Source organism: Takifugu flavidus, chromosome 12 (genome assembly GCF_003711565.1).
Source record: "Takifugu flavidus isolate HTHZ2018 chromosome 12, ASM371156v2, whole genome shotgun sequence".
In the NCBI taxonomy this organism is placed as follows: Eukaryota; Metazoa; Chordata; class Actinopteri; order Tetraodontiformes; family Tetraodontidae; genus Takifugu; species Takifugu flavidus.
The window spans coordinates 12419967-12442908 of NC_079531.1; the positions used below are offsets into that span (position 1 = coordinate 12419967).

At 46.3% G+C, this 22942-nt stretch overlaps 1 protein-coding gene across 5 annotated transcripts in view; it reads right to left on the reverse strand.

Moving 5' to 3' along the window:
• Positions 1–22677, reverse strand: part of dscamb (Down syndrome cell adhesion molecule b) — a 74663-nt gene extending 51986 nt beyond the window's left edge. For 2 of the 5 annotated variants that reach the window (XM_057049053.1, XM_057049051.1), the window contains exons 1-3: positions 21812–22677; positions 11796–12113; positions 11441–11587 (exon numbers count right to left, since the gene is read on the reverse strand). In XM_057049053.1, coding sequence (XP_056905033.1) covers positions 11441–11587; positions 11796–12113; positions 21812–21854 — 508 coding nt within the window. In that variant the 5' untranslated portion in view covers positions 21855–22677. The remainder of the gene's footprint in view (positions 1–11440; positions 11588–11795; positions 12114–21811) is intronic. The other 3 variants (XM_057049054.1, XM_057049052.1, XM_057049055.1) reach the window with 2 other exon arrangements.
• Positions 22678–22942: the final 265 nt, after the last annotated feature.

The window sequence follows — 22942 nt, forward strand, 5'->3', positions numbered from 1 at the left end:
ACCATATTGTGGTGACTGACGTCATCGGTACGGCCTCACAGCCATGTTTTTAAGGACTCAACTTCTATTTATTGTCTGCAGCAGGAAAAAATATCGGTTCTATGTTTCTGTCTGCTGGTTTAAATATGAGCAGCACTTCGGCAGAACGAGCCTTTATGAAAGTTCTGCTAGTTCTGCCTGCTGATGTGTGTGTGGCCTCAGCACCAGCACAGCTGTCCTCTCTCAATTATTCAAAAGGCAATTATGGAGTCAAATATCTGCAACATAGTTGTTGAAATCCTGCTCACAATAGCTGCTGGTATAGGAAGGGGACAACTGGGAGGGGGGCTACCGGGAGGGGGCAACTGGGAGGGGAGCAAATATGGGGGGGGCAGAGCACAGCAAAGAAGTGTCTCCATTTTGTTTCTCTACCCAAGGACACAGAGGAGAGGCGCGCGCACACACACGCACACAAACACACACAAACACACCCAGCCTGGGTCGAGCAAATATTCACTTGTGTCAGGTGGAACAGTCCAGTCGGGGGGAGGCCAGGGGGGGTGTGAGCGTGCTCGCAGGTCCAGTCTTGGTGCTGTGTTGATGCACCAGTGGTGTAGTCCAATAAAGGGCAGCCATCTATCTGCACTCTGCCAGTCAACTCTGACACTGTTGCCAAGGAAACGCCACCCGCGGGAGTCAGAGAGGGAGGGGTGGGACCTTGAGGGAGCATATTCTCCTGTTGTCAGAGTGCCAGGAGGAAGGAGAGAGCTGGGATGGAGTGATAGAAGGGTGGGGGAGGGGGGCAGGAGCAGCCTCACAGGGTTCACTTTAATCAGACATGACACACACAGACACACAGACACACATACACACAGACACACAAGCGGGTGCGCGCACACACACACACACGCTTCGACCCCCCAGCATATTTGTTACATTCCATATTGCATCTATTACATATTACCATCTCTTTAATTTAATTGTCTGGGATGGAGTGAAGATCATCAGCACTACCACCATCATCATCATCATCATCATCACGGTCAGCCTGTCACCCCCAACAATGTCATAAGAAGCTGCTCAAAGGTCATCCTTCGGGCAGAATCATGGCCAGGACACTAAAATATTACAGTAGCAAATAAACAGCAAAACATTATGAGTATAAATATGAAAACCTGTCATCAATGAGGCTGTTGGACAGTAATTACACTGTAAACACACTGTGTAACAACATTTATTGCTGGAATGGACAAAAACATATTAAGTCTTCTATCTGAATTCTATTCTGTTTAAAAACATTGAAAAATGATTATTTTATTTTTTGTGTCTAATCAGACAAATTGATATTTTCGTGTGTGTTAAAGGGATCAGAACCAACCAGAGACAGTCAGAAGAGCGACTCGTACATCACTCAGCCAGAAGGCCTCAGAAGTGATGCTGAGAGGAGGAGGAGGATGAAGAGGAGGTGGATGAAGAGGAGGAGGAGGATGATAAAGAGGAGGGGAAGGATGAAGAGCAGGTGGAGGAGGCAAGGAGGAGGATGAAGAGGAGGATGAGGAGGACAACCCCCCATTACAACCAGAGCTTCAGACCAGTTACTGCTGCAGCACTCTGCCTCAGGCCTCCAGCGGCCAGCAGCCATCTTGTGAGTCTTGAAGGCAATAGACAGACGTGTGGTGCGTCTCTGTCCTCATGCTCTACTCCCCCTCCTCCTGCCTGATTACTGTCTGTGTACTGTCTGACTGTGTTACACTGACTTACTAATGTTATTTTGGCTGAGCACAGCCGCAGTAGCAACCCAGATGTCCATATATTCTAATCTAATCTAAGATGATTCTGCTTTTGGATTGGCTAATCCAGCAGCACTCTTCCTAATCTGATGTCTAATAGACAACATCTGGACCAGATGACATGAAATCAGGGCCTGGAGACAATCTGATTGAGTTGTTTGGCGGCATTAATCTTGTCTCAACTGCAACTTTGTTCATGTCAACATGAATTGAACCTCTGAATAACAGCTGAGCTGAACAAAGGATTTCCACATTTATAATCTGCTGTTTATCAGGAAAGACTCAAATACTGCTCCAAATGCGGGATTTTCATGTTTGCTCATGAACATGAAGCTGCTCGTATTTAGCAGGAATTATTTAAATGACCAGTAATCACACAGTGGTCACAGAAGACCAATCTCATATTTCCCTGCTGCATCTCAGATGCAGGTGAAAAGGCCTCAGTCCTTGTAGTTACCTTAGAGCTCTGTTTTCAGGCAATAATTGAGTGATGATTAATAGAAAAGTGAATAAATATGAAAGGGGGCCTTCTTGGACAACTGCTCCCTCCCTGCATTCACACCTCTGCATACAAAGAATTCCATCAAAATGGCCTCTCTGCTGTCAGCACCTCCCTCTCCCTCTAATGCATCAAATCATCAATAATCAATTGGAGGTGTCGCCCAGCTGAGGTGGCTCCTCCGCTTGTGCTGCTCTTTCTGCTCCCCGTCTGCACAGGAGGCCTCCCCACAGCCTAGCAACAGACCTGTGTCCTCTGTAAAAATAGGAGCTGTGAAGCCGAGTCCATGGCGACGTCCCACATCCCCCCCACCTCTTGGATGATGAGCCCCGTTTACAGGCGGCATCTTCCCCTTGCTGCCGTGCTCTCGGCCTCGCGCACAGATTTAGAGCCTTTTTCCTCACAATAGCATCAATATTTCAGGCTTACCATCTTCTTTCGGCTGCATTTCTCTTGTTTCCCTCAGATAATGAAATGTTAATGCTATTTAGGCATCAGAAGAGGAAGAGAAATCAACAGCCCGTCCTTCCTCCTCTACAGGATTGTTCTAAAGCCTTCCACACAGATCCAGCTTAAACAAGCACAGTTACATCTAGTTGTGCCTGATGGACGTTCACAGGAGAAATAATTGGTTTTTAAATTGTTGGTTAAATGTTGGTGAACGAAAGATCAAATATGGAGACCCCAAAATCATTTGTTGGTTTTGAGTGAGTCGCTGTCACCAGGCTGTTGCAGTAGCAAATCACATCTGCAGGTTTTCTGATTCTGTTTATCAATTCAAACAGGATCAGCTGGTGTGTGTGTGTGTGTGTGTGTGTGTGTGTGTGTGTGTGTGTGTGTGTGTGTGTGAGAGAGAGAGAGAGTGCGTGGTGGTGGTGGTGGGGGGGTATACAGCAGCTGTAAGGGGCTGAGGCAGGGCCACAAACTGCTGCTTCCTGTCAGCAGCTGTCAATTAGAAGTCTGAGGAAGAGGAGGGAGAGAAGAGGAAGGAGACTTGGTTCTGTTGAGGAAGAGCAGCGGGTTCAGACTCATCTGCGCATTTGCAAACGAGGGTCAGACTGCTCAGAATCGTAGAAGAACTGGCGAGACCTTCTCTGCTCGTGGGTTCGGGTCGGGTTTTAAAGCACCATGATTATGGGGGATCCTGGATTATGCAAACGGCCCTCGTGCACAAACACTTATCACTTTCATTTCTTGTCCTCCTAGTGATATTCATGCCAAATCCCACAGCGTGTATCTTTGCTCACAGCTGGCAAGTGGAACTAAAGGATTATACAAGCTGCTTCCAGCAGCAAATAGATTTCTCTCTACTTCAGAGGCAACTGCTGCCGCCGCAGCGCCTATCTGTCCGCCAGGCGTGCACCAGAACATGCCTCCCGTTCCCACTTCCTCTGCTTCTTTTACCAGCAGGTTCCAGACAGGAAGATAGGAGAACGTGACACAGAGGAATGAACCAACGCCACCACCCGCAGCAGCAAAGTGCAGCTTCCACCAAAGATGGTCGCATCACCACGCTGTCATGACGGGCGGTGCCACTACAAATATCATTAAAGATGCCTGATTGGACCAGGTCAAACAGAAATAGCTGCATCTGTAAACGCTACCTCCATCGGAACTGGAAGAAATCACAGTTCTAGATCAGGAAGCTGATATCCAACATGGCCGCTCTCATGTGTATTACAACATCAGTCAACAAATCCTCACCGTGACAACGTGCGTCTTACAAATACATGAGCACAAACAGGAATAAACCCCCACCGGGACCACGGAGGGATGATCATGGAAGGATTTAGGTGATTTTATTACTGTTTACCTGATTTATCAAACACATCAATTAAATTATTAGAATTAATTTTCACTTAATGAGACATAGAAGGCCATTTTTCAAGCATCACAGTCCATCTGACTTGTATATGATGGAATGGAAGGTAATGGAATATGATGGATGCAATATGAAAGAAACTACCTTTGTCTCATATCAAAACTGATGTAAATGTGTCCTGAAGCTTCATCCATGCAGACAAACACAGAAGTCATTTCCCACAATTCAATGCTGTCAAACTACTTAAACCTTTACCTGTAAGCAGGAATGTGCAGTATAGATGCAGCTGGTTACATACACACACGCACACTCGCACACACACACACACACACACATACACATATCTTTGCAGAGAAAAATGTAGAGGTTGGCTTGGAGAAACACAACAATTACACTTGCCCTAGGAGGCCGAGGAAACCTGAGCACGTTGCTATGGAAACTCAAGAACAGCAGAAAGTAACGGGAAAATCAATTCAGACTGAGCTTATCTATCTCTCTCCCTCTCTTGCTCCTCTCTCTCTCCCTCTCTCCTCCATCACCCCCCCCCTTTATTTCAGAGGGACTTGTTTCTTCTCTCAATCCCATTTGAACCGTCGATGCGCTGATGCGGCACCAATCACAACAAACACAGTCGTTTATTCCTTTCATGTGTTTCTAAATAACAATCAGAGATTACAGTAACCAGCAGACGCCTTTAGACGCTCCTGAAATTGAATAAAAGGAACGTGCATGTGTGAAGGCGCAGAAACTCGACACCAATCAGCCGTCGGTGCTCCTCGCCGGCCTCCTCGGTGGCGGTGGCTGCAGGCAGGAGATAAGCACGTGTGGTGACGGCTGCTCGGCCCTGATAGGCTGTCGCGGCTGCGGTGCTGATGTGAAGATTGCAGGCTGCGTCTATCAAAAGGCCACTGCGTTGGGCTGCTGACGTCACTGCCGCCGACGACAGCTCCCCCCGCAGTTGCATCATGTGACATGAAGCAACCAATGACCAGCAGCTTCCCCAGAGGACGAGCAGAAATGTTTTTAACAAAATGCAACTGTGGATGGGAGCTGTTCAGTCTGTGTTGAGGGGAACCGAAGGAGGAGAAAATGAGCCCTTATGACGTCTGGAGCAGGAAGACGATAGAAGGTGACCTTTAGCCAGAGTATCGTTAGCAACAGAGGGACTCAGTCGGTGTCTGTTGATCCAAATCAAATTTGTCCTGATGGGAAGTCTGACGAGAGTGAGAACATTGAGCATTTTAAAGATTCCAGATTTGTACAGAAGCACATTCTCAACTAATCCCAGACCTCCCAGACATTTAAAGCTAAGACGTCCTCGTCAATAATGGGTCTGTTGTCTTCTTGGATCAGGCGTACAGGAGGTGTGATGATGCTACAGACGGTCAGCGGGACCAGGCTGAGCATTGGGAAAGTTTAAAGAAGCTCAGCCTGGTTTAGGCCTTCAACACCCAATAATCCTTGATTAGATGAAGATAAGCAGCAAAAATCAGGTGAAGAGCCTCATTAGCCCAGCGGACTGATTTAAGTCAGTAGGACTAATCAGCCACTTCTAAGATGGGATCAGACACCGTTTGTTGCCAGTATTATGGGATGTGATGAGCACCTCAGTCTGTGTCTTCCAGCACTTCAGTTAGAAACATATGTAAGGGTGGGGTGCCCCCCTCCACACACACACACACACACACACACGCACACACACACACACACACACACATACACACATGTCCCATGTCCAGGAGAGTTTATAAAAACAAACAAAAGCTTGTTCCAGCTGTAATTAGCTCAGGTTATTACTGGCTCCTGGCCCTGGGCCAAGGCTCCGGTTCTGGCTGGGATCCAGCCGACCATCACCTGCTGCAGCAGCATCGTGGTCACATGCCAAGCACCAGCACCAGTTTATGGAATGGCAGTGTCAGACTGGGCAACTGGAGCAACTGCTCAGGTGACATTGCTGGGAACAGGGTGACAACTGGTTGCTCTGGCTGTTGCATCTTTTGGTGTTCCTGTGTGTGTAAATCCATTCATGATATAGAAAAACTCAGTACTCAGTACAGAACTCAAGCAAACTCAACTGCTGGACATGCAGCAGATTGAAGCTCTTGCTGTATATTTAATGTATAACAGGAGAAAACAGATGCAGATCCTGAGATGCTCCCTCGTCCAATCATCGGGGGGCTGATGCCAGAATTATTGTGAAATCAGCTTTTATAAGGAACTTTACAGAGATGAGACAGTTATGTTTCGTTTTCATTGTGCAATCACACTCTTTTTCTGTTAGAATAAAAACCTCCATTTCTAGTTTTTGTGTTGAATCAAAGGGATGTCCCCATCACAGCAGCCAAATTAGCCATTAAAGATGAGAGCATGTTCATCCTCCCAGTGCACCCAGTCATCACCAGCATAATCATTCGCTGCCTAAACAGCCTAATGGCTGCCATGTTGCTGCTGTTTATTAATAAACACTGATGGAACAGCGCCGCTTCAACGGCTGTTGATTTTGTCTCCGTATGGACAATCAGCTGGGACACAAATGCTGCTCAGCCTGCCAGCACTAAACAGGCGGCACGGTTGTTTCCTTGCAAGCACCGATTAAGACGTCATTAGCTGGCCGACAGATAGAGCTCAGCTGGAGCCTAAACACATCTGAGAGCCCACCACATGGTTCCACTGACTGATGTCACCTCATCAGGACCTCATCAGAACCGGCCAGAACTACAAGGACACTTTGAAGACGACCACTGGGTTAAGATGCTTCTAGGAAACTTCGACCTGAGAAATGTTTTAAGTGGACATAAAATGTTCTAAGAATAAACCTTGAATAAACCTTGAATAAACTGATCCTGCCCATGTGTTTCCGGATTTTGCTGCCGTCCTGAAGGGAGCAGACAGAGGATTTTCACTGTGGAACAAAAGGCGAGAGAGCCGCACACGCATGAACAACCCTCCAGAACCTCCTCTCTAACCTCACTCCCGCTAAAAGGGTCTCGTCTTGTCCTCTCTCAATTCCCCAAACTCCTCTTTGCACAGCACTCATATGTTGAAAATGCACAAATTCGTGCTTCAGCTCGTGTTCCCATAATTCCCTGGGGCAGCAGCATGATAAATGCACACAACTATTGATTCTTTCTGTCTTTCTTTCTGTTTATCATGCTTTCCTGAGAATGACCTACTCCTACACACCTGCTCATACAGGAGAATAGTACACACACACACATGCACACACACACATCCACACACAGAGCAGCAATGGGGCAGCGGAATGAGAGTGAACTGGGAATCAGTGAAATTCGAGGGTCAGCACTTCTCTTACAGCTAATCTGTGTGTGAGGAAGAGGAGGAGGAAGAAGAACAGGAAGAGGAGGAGGAGCGGGCGACATGACGGGAGGTATTGTTTTTGTGGTGATGGACTACAGGATGGGCAGAGTTATGGGGAACACAGATGCTGCATCTCAACGTCTGCGAGGGAGGGGGAGTAAATAGGGCGGAGTGAGCAGCCATGAGTGTGTGATGCTGTTCTTGTTGTATTTGTTGTTGTTGTTTCCAGTAAATAGGCTTGGGTCTATGGCTGCACCCACATCTGAAGGGGGCCTGAATGGATTTACAGCCACCCCTTCGCCTCAGTCTGGGAGCAGGCGGAGACTCACTGCCACAATGAAGGTCTGCTGCACTAATTGTAAGGTGACGTTTCAACACAATCAATAATATACATTATATTTAAAATTGCACCATTAATGTTCTGACCAAAACCAGTTCATTTAGATCACATCTGGGTCCATTCTGAGTGCATTAAAATATTGTTTTGGTGTTTGAAAGTGATGATCGTTTCATTTTTATTTTGTAGACAATAAATGTTATCATTTTATATGTTATAACTAATCAGCAGTATCTCTCCACAACATTATCAAACACAAACACCATCTGGAGCTGCATTTTAACCGCCAAATTGGCTGTTTAAAACTGAATCTATTAGCAAACAAATGTTGTTAATTAGTGTCTATAAGTGTGGACTAAAACCCAGGAAAACACAGAACCAGCAGAAGCACTTTCATCACTTAAGACCAGACACACAGCTCAGAACAGCAGACGTGTGTAAACTCCATCTGATTGTGTGAACATGGCAGGAAGTCATCCGCATAAAAAAGTACAGCTTTTTGCACACAGCAGAAAAGCGAGCTGAGCAGGTTACGCAATGAGACGGGAAGAGAAGAGAACCAGAAGGTCGAGGTGAAGGACAGCGGAGGAGGATGGAACAGAGTGGAGGATGGAGAAGAAAGCAGAGAGAAGAAAAGGAAAGCAAAGGAGAAAACAGTAAAGGATGGAAGGAGAGAAACTGTACTCACTGAACTCCGGGCTGATTCCAGCTTAACGTCATGAACATTTGATGCTGTCAAACTAGATGAAGATAAGAATCATTAACTGGAGATTTCAGAGCGCTTTGCTCCTCGTCTTTGTCACTTGGATACCTGCTCTCTCCAGAACGCACAGATTTATGCGGATTATGTGGAATCCAGGCTAATGTGAGCCACCAGGAGGTAAAAAAATAGATGGTTAATATTTGGCAGATTAGGAGGGAAACATGTCTTAACAATGTGGTTGCAGCTCGTTTATCATCCATCTCAGCAGATTTCAACTGATGAGAAACACAAAAACACTTTTGACTCGCTGAGAATAAGGAAAGGCCGTCCATATAAATCACGGCTCAGTTGGAAGCTGCTGGATCCTCTCTTCTTTTTGCTCCTCTTTTCTTCTTATGGTGCCTCTTTCATCCCTCCATTAGCCCTGTCAATTGTTTATCAAAGGCTTCCAGGAGGCCATCGCTGCCGAAGGTGCTACATCCATTTTAAAATTCATGATGGGTTAATGTTATGTTAGTGCAACATAAGGAGGCCACGCACGTGCGTCACCTTCATTCACATTGAAAACAGGCCCACTGAGCCATCCTCACGGTGATTCATATTGTAATTAACTTTTCAATCACAGCTGAATAATTAAGACAGGCCCACTCTGTAATTATGCATCTATTTTTGACCTTAAAAGGAATCACTGCATATTCATCAATTTAAATTTTAGAACTAACTAAACTAACAGTGATTTTCCTGAACAGCATGAGGAACAGCTCATCTATGTGCAGAACGTCATGGGTTCAAATGAGTAAGTCCATCATAGCAATGATTAGAAAGTGGATTGAGATGACAGAAATGCCAGAGTCACACCTCTAGCATTTCGATTCTAAGGGAGACCAGGACTTCCTGATGTTCTCACAGGTGCTGGTACATGTGTAAATCCTTCACAGTCTCCTGGATTTAAGGCTTGGGTATTTCTGTGGTTAATTGGTCATCACCATGCTTCCTCCAGACTGACTCTACTCGCACATGCTGAGCAGGAACACATTAAGTTTGTGCCTTCCTCCATCATTGGAAAGATCAGACCATTGTGGGATCAGGTGGATCCTGTTGCTGTTCAATCGTGTTTGAACCTGGTGGAGCAGCAGCTAGCAGGTCTGCAGTGTGGCTGCGCTCCTGCTGCTGTCAAGCTTCTGTGCAGGTTTCCATCTACTCACTGAGGATGTGAATGTGGTCAGAAATGCTGCTTGGCTGGGCTGAATATAAACCTGTGACGACACCTTGATGACAACAAAGTCTCTTCTTATGTCTCAAATCAACAAAGACTAAGATTCTGACTCTTGCCTGTTTTTTTTTTTTCTTGCACTCTGAATAGAGAAAGAAAGTGTATGAAAGTGTGCTTGATGTTCACGTTCCCAACAAAAACCTGATATTAATAATTCAGTTCAGTAGTGGGGGAGCTTTATTTTGTGTCCACTGAGACCAAGAGTCCTTTCATGAAAAATGGAATAAAAAGAAGGGAATAAAAGGCTGGAGAAGGAGTCAGAAACTCAGATGGGTCAAACTGCAGCCGGTTGTCATTGTTGAGACCTATATCTTTATGGCCTCATGCACATGCACACACACACACACACACACACACACACACACACAAATATGCTCCTACAGTAAACACGCCCTCTCTGTGAATGCGTTCATGCATCAGAATGGAGCATCAAATATTTATCAGTGAGCAGCACTGATTTTGACAGTCTGCTCATCTTTCTGACAGCACTCGCCAGCTGCAACACTTATTGGAGCCAATATGGACGATCCCAAACATTCATCTGCTGAGGGCCGTCAACCAAATCAACTCTATAGGCTGGACAGGAGCAAGAACTATATCTTCATTGTTTGTTTGTTTTTTAGATTTCAGCTGCTTTTCTGTGGTAATTTATCCAAAAAGATTTTCCTCCTACTCGAAGGATCAAAAATATAGGAAAATCCCTCCATTACATGAAACAGGAAAGGAAGTATTTATCTGGTTTAAATGAATGAAACCATTGTTGTGGGTTTCTATTGTACCCTGGCTGTTCATTCTAATCAAAACTAATAAATTAGAAATGGTTCCACATTTAAAGTTAGCTTGTTACCTGTCAAAGGTGCAACCTGTTTGTGTGAGCTTGATTCTACCAGACATCAGCTACTTAAAAGGTGCTTAGAAATACGCCTAAAGTTCGCATAAAGATGTGAACTTTTCTCAGTAAAGGTTCAGAGGTCAACAGACTAATTTGGAAGGGGTTAGGGTCTCCTCAAACCAACATTCCTGAGGGCCAGCAGCAGCAGCAGAAGCTAAGACGTCTGTGTGAATCCTTTATTTACACGTCACGATCACATGCACATGCTGCATATTCCTCTGTGTGACATCAGCCGGAAATTTCAACCAGCTCCTTCCAGCGAGTAACTGGAGCAACCTCGAGTAAATAAGTCACTTGGATCAGAAGACACATCTTCACGCTTGAACAGACACATTTAAAATGCCACCAAAACACCGTCCCAGATTCTGCCCCCAGTCAAACCACATCAAGCGCTCGCTTGCAGGTCCCTGAACGCTGCCGTACGAAACCAAATCAGCCAGCGGGCAACACAAGGCCAATCAAGAGATAAACGTCTCCTTCTAGAGCTGGAAAATTCCAAATGGGGGAACCTTCTGGTTTCCGACGTTATCATGCTGTGGCCACGGATTCAAACCAGGAGGGGAACTGGGTCACTGATGCCATAAACTGCTCTACTTTACCCCTCGCTGGACTCAAAATGGAGTTGGAGTGTTTACAGGGGAGTGATTCAACATGACAGCTATCAACATTCGCCGGTGAGCGAGAGGACAAGGCCTTGTAGAGCCGTGGAGCTCCGACAACAGAGAGCAGGTGAGAGCAGATGACTCACAGCTGAAACGTTCCGTATAGAGAATAACGGCACGTCTATGCATGCATTCGTCCATAACATACAAAATCAGTGGTCATACCTGAGCTCAACGAAACTGTGTCTTTTTCCCATGATACAACAGTGACGTAGGCCTCAACAGAAGTAGGAATAATGCACTTGAAGACGGCGACACTGCCTCTCATGGCCTTCTGGTCCGCCACTCGCACCGTGTAGGGTTCCCGGGAGACTGCAGAGGGAAAAAAGGCAATGGTCAGCTACAGCATAAGACTAAGAGGGGGCTGCAGTCAGTCGGACAAGGCAGAATTCCAGTTGGAAACATATTATCACTTTAATCATTTTAGTTTAGAGTGAATTGGAACCAACTCCACTGCAGCAACCAAGCAGACCAGTATAACAGCTCAACTGCCCCCTGCCCCCCCTCCACCTCTACTCACCAGCTTTGATGTGGACATCCTGACTCCTGATCTTGCCAGAAGGGTTTTCGGCAGTGCAGTAGTACGTGTTGTCGTGGATCAGCTTGCTGTAGCTGGATGGCAGGAAGTTGAAGATCTGCAGGGTCCCGTTAGGGTGAACGTGGCGGATCCCCGGGACATCATAGATCTCCTCGCCAGTGGCCAGATACCAGCGAAGCGAGGCAGGGGGTGCTCCCCCAGCGGGACAGGGCACCGAGGTCCCTGTGGTGCTGGCAAATACTACCTCTTGCAGAGATGCATTGACAAAGTATAAGCTGGAATGTAGATCCTCTGTAAAAACTGCAAGAGAAGAGAGAGGAAACTGAAGAACATAGGCATGAACCAAAAAACACGAACTAGCAGTCAGGCTCAGATGGTTCTGTCACCTTTAAATGAAATTCACCAGTAAATTACATAAAGCCACCAAGAGTGTGTGTCAGGGTGAGATTCAGTCATGAGGAGGCCTTTCTGTTTGGCCTGGGGAAGGGCCCCGAGGCTCTAGGCTGAGCGACTGGCAGTGACTCCTGCTGCATCCCCCCTGGGAAAAAACATTTTAGCGCTTCATAAATTCCTAACAAGGTTTCAAATTGCAGACATTTTCATCCTTTTCTCTGCTCCAGCAGCTCTAAACCACCGATCAGTCTCTCCCACGACCTTCCCACGTCCACGACCGTTCCGATTAGAAATCAACTAATTCTGCTCCACGTTATCAGCTTGCTAAAATCAACGTTGCTGCAGGTTTTTTCTTTAGAAGATCGGAGGTGCAGCTGCTCGTTTTGTCTGCGCTACAAAAGGTTAAAGCGCTCTGGAGCTGCTGCTGTTTGATTAGGGAGTTTAAACACAAACATCTGGGAACTGAAAGGGTTTTACACGTAACAAGTGTCGACTCGTGGACAGAAAGAGTTTAAGTAGGAGAGCATCAAAAGAGGATCTTTATTAACCATTTAAACAGATGCTTGCTTCAAAGAATTTGAGGCTATTCAAATCTCTGTAACTTGGTGCTTCTGAGTGGATCCACCATCTTATTAAAGTCAGATAGATTCTCTTTTGTCAGCATCGACCCAGAGTTGTGCTGATGATACTGATCCAACCGGGACCACAACCAGAAGCAGAAAATACTTTGATACTGTTCATTTACACTCAAACCAGAATCTCAACGGGTGTTTCGGGGCAGTGATGTCTCAGGAACTCAGAGGTTTGGTTAAAGAAACAACGCAGCAGCACCAATAAAATATAACACACCTCATCATTAGGTCCATAAACACAGCAGGGGACCAACCCAGCAAGCACAGTTGGGTTACTTCTTTAAAGGAAATGTGAAAGCACCGCAATAGCAAAGAAAAGAGCTGTTTCCTCCTTTTTTCTCCTTTTCCTCTTTTCAGCATCTATGCTGGCCTTTTTCCAGTTTAAGCAGACGACCGAACCTTGACAGCCGATTTAATGAAGAAATGAAAATGAACTGAGCTCTGGTGAAAGAGCTGGGCTCCTTCTCCAAATTGATACTGTTCAGGATCCAGAGCGCGATTCGTCTGCTGGCGCAGGTAGCTGCCCCCCCCCCCCAGACCGCACACAGAGCTGCATGTCATGGCCCAACAAACAGCCTCGGGGCCCAACCACTTACTACACGGCCCTGGAGGAAATCTGTAATTGGCATAATTTTTCATGAGCTGGAGCGTAAAGGTGAAATGAACGACACTGTTAAATAATGCAGAATATACATCTATAATTAATTATGACTTTTTTCTCCAAAGGGAAAAGAGAAAAATGTTGCTTCATTAACGTGTTTCTGGGACAGTAGACAGCCAGGGCCGATGAATAACAACATCAGAAAGAGGATCCTAAATGCTGCAGCCATCCAAGAATCTTCTGATGAATTCAGGAGGTCCAACCAGCCACAGCCGCTGAGCAGAGTCACGCTGGCATCACTGCTGTAAAAACATCAGCAGGAAAATGTTCTGACACCCAACTGGACCATGTTCAGGGAGCACAGAGCACAGGAAGGTTTCACCTTTAGGCAAACATCATTCAATTAGTTAAGTAGGATTTTAGGTTTTTCCACCACCAAATGACTGAAATTAGATCCAGAGTAAAAGCTCAAACATTCAGTCAGCTCATAATTTTCGGAGCTGCTCCGCTCACATTTTCATTTGATCTACCGTCGCTGCAGATGTATTGATTAGCGCTGCTTTCCTCAAGTATTCCCTTTGAAAATTCATGCATGATTCATGTCTATTGACGGACGAGTGAGTCTCCTTTAACTGCTTGACGTTTTACGGCTTCCGCATAAGCACACAGGTGCGCATCTGCACAGCTCAGGTTTGTCTTAGCAACCGCACAAAAGGAGGAGTTTTACCTCTGCTCTCATTACTGGAAGGACTCATCTCTTACGCCTGATGTTTTCACTAGATTAGAAATGGAAGCTTAAGTTTTGAGCCCCTTGCCTGCAGTGGGAGCTTCACCTCCTTCATCAGGATGACACAGAGATGAACAGTCGTGTTCTGACCTTTGGAGTTACAGCCAAGGTCAAGACACATCACCTACACAGGTAAAAACCTCCACGTTGCTGCCATGTTTAGGTTCAGGGGCTCTCATAAGCGTGGACCCCGCTGTATAAATAGTCCTTTAATCGGTTCAGTTCTCATCCTGCTACAGACATTTATTACCGAACATGTTTGCCAGATCAGTCGGGTGTGATATAAATAGCATATTGCAGCTCTGAGACAGACTGACAACCACCATGCTGGGCCAGCCGGTCCGGTATGAGTAAGCATTCCCACTGATCCAATCTGCCCACAGGCATTACAGCATGCATGGAAGTTAAATGACTGTCTTCCAATTTGCTCTCATGAATATTAAGCAGCGCTGTGACAGTAGAAAGGGTTGCCTGCACGCTGGCTGCTGATCCACACCGACAGATCTGTCCTCTGATGTCTGGGAGGGGCGGGAATCGCTAAAACGAGGCCCCACAGCAGATGAGCCTCCACCTCTCCACTCGATTTTCATTTGGTAAATGGGCCAGAGTGGCTGGTTGTCTCATCAAGGGGAAGCCAGGGACCCTGGACTGTTTCTCACTTTAGAAAGCAGAGTGAGAGAGACACTGATGTCTAAATTATGCTGCTACAGATGATGATGAGAGCATGAGAGAGGATCAAATGAGGGACTCAGACGGTAACCAACTATAGCAGCTCCCTCTGCTGCTGCTGATGATGAATAAGAACTTCCACTGCTACAAATGTAATAATGTCACCAGGCTGGAAACTACGCAGGAGTCCTGGTCCTGGTGAAAATAAAACAGAGATTAGGACAAACAGATCCGCGGTATGTTTATTAGTAGTGATTTTCGCGACATGGAATGAGGAGCTGCCGATTATCTACAACAGCTTTTGTAATTAGAGTGAACTTATTACAGTCTTTTAAATGTCAACACCTACAGTCTCACCTGTTAATTAATATAATTGTCTAATTTCTCCGAGAACTGAGGGGAACGGCTCCGTGGTGCTGCCTCTGCTCAACCCCATCCTAATTAGCAAGAATGTATTTATAGAAGGCTAATGCTAATTCCTTCACCAAACAGCAGGAAGGCTTTGTTGACGCCGCAGTTTGACCACATTCAGGAGGGATTAGAGATGATGAGATAAACACAGAAATTGCTGTTCAGATAGAAGAAGTCATCAATTATCATGACACCTGTATGTGACCCACCCACCATTAACTCAATACAGTCGACAAAGAGCTGGAAACAAGCTGCAAACCACAAAGGTGCGGCAGGACCAGTTCCTGTTAGCCATGTCAGGCAGCTTGCTCTCATCCAGATTGCTATCATCAAAAACTTCTCTCTTTTTAATTTCCTCTCATACTTAAACCCATCTGATTGAGACTTGAGTGGATCTAATTGAATTGGCCTCTAATTAATCTAATGGTCAACATACGGACTCCGTACTGGGAATGCAATTAAGCTGCAGAGTTGTGGGTGCGCACGTGCTGCCAGACAGAAGCCCGAGCTCAGTGCAACAAGAAGCCACGCTACATGCTGGACAACTAACCTCATTATGTCAGCAAACATTAAGGTTAACCACCTTCAAAGATGGACTCATAATGGCGTCTGAATGTGAACACCATACACCTGCACGGAGCAAAACAGCACACATGTTTTGTTGTGCACAGCTGCAAGGTGGCCTGAGACTGATGGCCTTTGACCCTCAAATGTCCTTTTGGACTGAGGCTACCTGAATCTCTCAGCCAATCAATGAGCAACTTCAGCAGCACAGCGCCCTCCACAGACTGGTTGCAGGAAGGAAATAAATCACTGTTAAGAGCTGGAGCTGGAATTAAAATGGAATTTCTCCTAGAAATCAATTGATTTTTTTCCTGTGGACCATATATTTTGGTTTTGATTAGTATTTCTATGCAGCAACAGCCAGAGGTGGTTCCTTGGATCGGTCCGGTCTTTCTACCTGAGGATGCACCAGAGAAGGTTTCGCCTCCGCCTTCAGACCCTTTGTCTGTGGTTTGTTGGGCTTTTTCAGGCCATTTCTGAGCTGTGCCAAGTTGAACAAAGGCCGGCTAGTCTTCTGTAGCTAATAATGTCCTTATGCAGCGGTGGCATCTCTTTCGGGCCACTCCATCGCTGGGGTTTTGTCCAGCAGACGTCTGCTGTGGTAATGGTGATGTCACAGCAGCTGGCTGCTCTCATCCTATTAGCTCTGCTGCTGCTACCAGCCCTCGTCCTCCTCCTGCTGCACGCCAAGCTCATTTTAATACTCCACACTCATTTGACCGTCTTTATGGACTTATCATATTAAACATTTATGGCAGCCATTTCCCCAAACCAAGTATGTTTATTCAACACTTAGGAGACCACAGCACGGCTCCTTTCACCCCCCCCCCCCCCATCACACATACACATCTCTCTCTTCTCTCTCCTCCTCCTCCATCATGTTTTCCTCCCGTGGCTCAGACATTAGAGGGACGTGTGGCGTGTGAAGCCGAGCGGTTCAAGCAGACATAAATGTATTCTGAGCGTTTAGTACTTTGGATGAATGGAGTTTTAATTTAATCAACTGATCAAACACTAATTAGCATAATCACTTGTGGGGCTAGAAGGTCTAGATAGAAAGCAACACATAATAGAGCTCATCCTGGCAACAGTCGGCAGGGACACTTAGCGACATGTAAACAGCGACATGCTTCCAGGGACCACACAGGGCTCAGGCCAAATCACCTTTTGGAATTCTTCATTTTTTTCAGATGAAAGAACCACTGCACCACTGCACCACCTTTTATTTGATCCTGGACCAGACGCTGCAGCATCACACCCTGCATGGAAGAATTCTAGGAATACCACAAAGTGCTGATATTATTGACAATGCACTCAGTCTCGCACCAGGCCAGAGGATCAATGAGGAGCCAGAAGGGCATAAATCAGACCCCTGTGGCTCTACCCCCCATTCTCCTGTGTTATACTCGCATGTACATAAACGCCTATAAAAGCAGAATAAAGCATGCCTACACACTTCCACACTTATTCTTGTCTCAAGACGACTGTAATGTAAAAAAAATGGCAAGCTGAAAACAACCACTGATAATTCTCAGCACCTGTGCCAGATTTAGGGATAAAGATCTGTGTGAAGGAACCACGCTGGAGCCATTTTTCTTTGTGTCTATAAAGCTTCAGCTTCTTCCAGGATCCCAGAGCCTGCTTTAATATTCCAGCCGCAGTGCATCAGTCACATGGGCAGACACGAGGGTTAAATATCTCCTTGGAAATGCACCCCGGAATAATCTGATTGACAAGTGGGAATGTATGTCGGGAGAATGAAGGAGGCATGTGACTGGATTCTAAAGGGGAGGAGTCACTGAACAGTGGATGAAGCAAAACAGAAGTGAACAACATGTCTACTAGGCACAGGGTCACTGGGATCTGTTCAGTGTTCAGGTCCAGTCTGGGCCCAGTTCAGGAGACTGGATTAGGCCCTAAATGTTGCTGAGGCTTCAGCAGCAGCAGAGTTGAATCTTTGGACTGGACTCTACAGATGTGTCCATCAATTAAGGTGCATTGTGGGGTCCAAGAACCTCCAGACATTTCTGAGTTCTTAATCTGACTTTTTCAGAAATCAGAAATAAATAAGGCCACTCTGGTAAAAGATAAAACTGATATTTGCAGGAAAATTTTACTCTCCATTAATATTAGAGAAATGAAAGCCAGCAGCGGTTTAGAACAGGCCTTATAAGTCAGAACCAGACTGGGAACCAGTATCAGCAAAGAGAAACAGCTCCCCAGCAGTGTGACTGACGTGACTGGTTTAAAATAGAAATATCCGACTTTCTTACGTGTTTACAAGGATTCCAGTTAATATAGAAATCAAAGATATTTTATAGAAAACACCACTAATGACCAGTCAGAGTGATTAAAGGGTTCAGTTTGAGTTTGCTGGTTCTGCTATCAGCAGCAACCGCTGAACAGACAAACAGACGCTGTTGTGGAGCAGCTCCACCCTGAACTGATCCCCAGTCCACCCAGGACATTGGCACCGTTCCATCACAGCATCAGCGACTTAACTGGAGCACCGCGGAACCAAAGGAGACAAATCGCAACCAGCCACTTAAGCACCGATTCAGGTTTAGGTTCCTCCATCTGGACAGCTGTATTGCGGTTCTGGTGTACAGTAATACAACATGTCACGATGACAGCTGCCGAGTGAACTAAAAAGAACCACACTAGTGAGGATCCTATCTGAGAGGGAAACCCCCGCCAGATGTACTTCAGCCTCGCTCTGCACGCCTGATCAAACACCTACATCTGGGTGCCGACGGGCTTTTCTGCTCTTCCCCACAGATGCTAAATGATATCGTTAACATTTTAATGCACTAGACATTTACACACGAGCTCGCAATTACACCTCTGATTCACTGGAATCCAGACAGACACAGTGTGATTGGTAATTAGATTTTACATTGGGTGAAACGTAGAACACACACACTCACACACACATACTCACTCACGCGCGGTTGCCAAAGCTCAGTCCTAATTAGAGAGCTAGACAAGCTTGAGGAGGTAGGGTACAGTAGAGTAGCCTCATTATACAGGCAGGGAGTAGCAACTGGAGGATATCTATTATGATAACACATCAGGGTATCCATTACCCAACATTAGACACCCTTTCAACTGGAAACACACTCAGCTCAGAATAACCAACATAAATGAGTATGAGTTAAGTGGGTTGGTAAACTTCATTTAGACCATTACATGTTCGTATTAGAGACCGAGTGCACGGGATGATCCATCACTTCGCTGTCGCCACATGTTTTTATAGGCTGATTCATCTGAGCGGAATGCAGCTGATTCAGCTGATTCCTCCACTTTGAACATCTTTATGTCCGCAGATGTGCCTTGAAACCTCAGTTCACCCAGTTATGGCCAGCTACTCAGACCACATGGACTAGTGTTGATTTTGGGTTTGTCAGTTGTGTGTGTGTGTGTGTGTGTGTGTGTGTGTGTGTGTGTGTGTGTGTGTGTATGTGAGCATGTCCACACATACTGTATATCAACCTGCAGAATGAGGTCTGAACGAGTTGCTGTCGTTCCCTAAAGGAGTCTTTTGGGCCGAGATATTTACCGTCTGGCTCTGATGACTAGATTTAATGCCCCCCAGTTAGATTTTTTAAAAATCTATAAAAAGCTATATGAAACCATGTCAAAAGCACGTTGTTATACATCTGCGATTCAAAATTTCCCCTGGATGGATTAGGGTGACCTTGTTAAAGCCTATCTTTGTGCTCGTCCCTGGGGTGTGCGGGGCTGCAGGGATGGCGGGCGTTGCACCGGTATAGGCGCAGTGAAACGGCCACGGCCACGAGTCCCCAAAGACACTGCGCTGCTTGTGACCATGTGGCCACTTATCACCTGTGGACACGCTGACAGGATGTTATTAGCGCCAAATCAATTCTGGGTCAATTCATTTTACGACAAAATCCCAATTCATGGTGCGGCATTATTCACTACGTATTGTGCGCTCTATCATGAGTCAGCCATTTTGTGACTCTCACTCACTGTTTTCAATGGCTGAGCTAATTCCACAACCAAACACTCCACAGTAGCATCTTATATCATCCTTGCTGCACAACATCACAGCATAGTTTTCTACCCCCACTGTGAGGAGCCATTGGTCCAATGTTTTCGGACGCAGCCCCTGACACCCATTAAGGAGGTTACCATAGAGACAGGCCAGTGAGACTGTGATAGGCCCAACTCAGAAGCAGTAAGAACTGTCTGGAATCCAATCGCAGCGCTCGCTTCAATCTACAAGGTCATTCATTCATTCTGACAACAACTGCTCAGCCGATGAACACCTCATCTTCATCATGAGCAACAAAAACATCCAAAAACAACCAAAACCAGCTGGCACACAACTAGAACCAACTGGCACAAAATCAGCCAGCCCAGACCCGGCCGGGCCAGTTTCTAAATGCCCATGGAGGAAGGAGCGGCAGCGGCGAGCTACCGCGGCAGCAGCAGTAGCAGCAGCAGCATAGGCGTGTGTACTGGACGCCTCCTAATCCCCATGGTTGCTTGGCCAAAGGCCTCCTCAATAATCTCTCCTGCAGTAAATGCTCACAATCTTGCAGAGCAGCTGATCTGATGTCAAATGATTAAGACTAATGAGGATTCCTCATTGTTCCTTTATGAGTTTCAGCCAAGCTGGTGTGGGGAGATACCGTGTGACAGGGACTCATTGTCAATAAACCCACTGACGGACTGATGCTCACGTCGACACGGAGGCTAAATCCATTTTGAAGCCTTATTTTGTCACCAAAGCCGTTGGGGAAAATCCATTTTGGGGGGGACACGGAATCGTCGCAGACGCGTTGGTACCTGAAAATCTCCATTTGCTTTTTTAAATTTTTGCTTTGTTGAGCTGTTCTCGACCCTTTGATAAAAAAGCAGCCGAGTGCGGCGCTGATTTGGTCTGGTTGTGTGAACAGTCGCCATCTCATCACTCTGATGTGTTCTCTTACATACATGTTTCCATTTTCTTTCTTTCTTCTCGCTCTCCATTTTCCTTCCCTCTTTCGTACACACCCAGGCAGCCATAATCCCTCCCTGTCGAGGGGACTCTGGCCAATAAATGAATGTCATAAACTGCATCAATTTTCTGCGATCGATTATAAATAAATTGTATGGGCGCGAAAAAATGCATGCATGGCGTCAGCCGCAGGCACACGCACATGCAAAGCCAAAATAAAGAAGACAGACTAATGTCTGAATGCAGTGGTGTCTTTCATTTTTATTTTTAGTCAGACTGATTTTAAAGGTTCTTTAATTTACAATTTCATCAGAAATAATTATTTCAAAATGTTTACTTTGCGAAGCAAATTTTAAAATTAAAAAGCAAATTATTTTTACATTTAAGGATAAATTTTGTCAGGACCGTAAATGCAACATCATATTTGACACAAATGTGCTCCAAATATGATTAACTGCTCTTCAGCCTGTCACCATTTTAAACATTTAGATCACTTTAAACTTCCAAAATCTGCTCTGTGTGGGGGAGGGGAGGGGGTTCAAGCAAATGTCCATCATATCAAAGACGTCACTTATTACCAAGGGCCACGGTGGAGAAGCGACGTGACAGAAGAAATATGTGCAAACGAAAAGGGACATAAATTGGGTTTGGACGCAAATTAGAGACCAATATAACTTGAAGAGGTGGAATCATAATCAGGCCAATTAAAGCAGTTGGGTGAGAGGCCCAATATCGGCTGATTTAATCTCGGGATACGTGTGCGAAGGCCGGAGGTGTTTGAAGGGGAGCCCGGCGCATATAAAGCCTCGCCCGTTTCTCACCTTTCATCAAACGGTGTCAGCCTTTTTGACAAGCAAATCAAATCCATTTCATCTGGGTCACAGGTGACCTCCATCCTCCCTGCACGCGCCCGCCGCTGCCGTTCACACACTAATGAGCACTAATGAGGGAAAATGACGAGTCGGTGAAACTTACCATTCAAGATGCTCTGGAAAAAGAGAAAAGCCAATATCCACATGCCCTGCTCCGTTCAATCCCCCCAGGCTATGCCTTCTCTGCTTCCTCCGCCCGGTGCCTCCTTGGCTCTCTCTGCTCAGCGCTTCGGGTAAGGTGAAACATTTGCCACCGTCTTCAGGCGAGCGGTCCGGTCCCTACTTTTAATACCCCGTCTCACTTTGTCGGTGCAGCCTGGTCTTTTGTCTCCCGAGTCCTCTCATAAATGAGCTTGTGTGATTGTCTTGAGGAGAGCTGAGCTCAGACTCTCCTCCTCTGCTCAGACTCTCTCCGTCTTGCTCTGCTTCTCCCTGTTATTCAAAAGGATGCTGAAGGGGTGAAGCCCAGGTGTGTGTCTGTGTGTGTGCGTGTGTGTGTCTGTGCGCGCGCGCGCGCGTGTGTCTGTGTGTGAGTGTGGGGTGCTGAGTCAGAGCGGATCCTTGAATAAAAAATGCAAAAAGGGGAAAAATAACATAAAGGAATAACATCTATAGGTTAAAAAAGCACTTTTAGAAACTCAGATGTGCTAAGAAAAGAGCTGCCGGATCATCTGAGAGGTGACTAAAATGTGAGGAAATGAAAGAACTAAAGAGCACGGCACCAAACTCGTCGCCTCTGTGCGTCCAGCAAGAGGCGAGCAAGCGCATTTCCCCGCTGCCGCTCTGTGATCGCTCCACACGCACTCTGAGAATAACCCTCTGCTGCCCCTGCACACGCGTTCATTCCTCACCGCCTTAAAGGAGCAGAGGCGCTCCCGCTCGGTCCCGAGGGCAAACCTGCAGCTGGAGGTGCGAGTGTGCGTGCGCGCATAGAGCAACGGGACATTTGCATAGAGGGAACGAGCCGCACCTGACACGCGGAGGCACCAAAGAGAGGCGTTTTTACGCACGGCGCTGCTGGAGTGCAGGTGCGCTCAACAAACCGGATATGGCTGCACCGAAGCCAGTGGATGTCTCCCCTCACGTGGAGGAAGAGCAGAGTGTGTCCCGTGTCGCGCGTCCCGTGGTGCGCGCTTTACCTCGTTGTGATTTTACGCACTGGGCTGATTTAAAGTTATTAAAGTGTTTTTGTGTTAAGGCGCAAAAAATGGGGCCACATCACACTACCCTAACG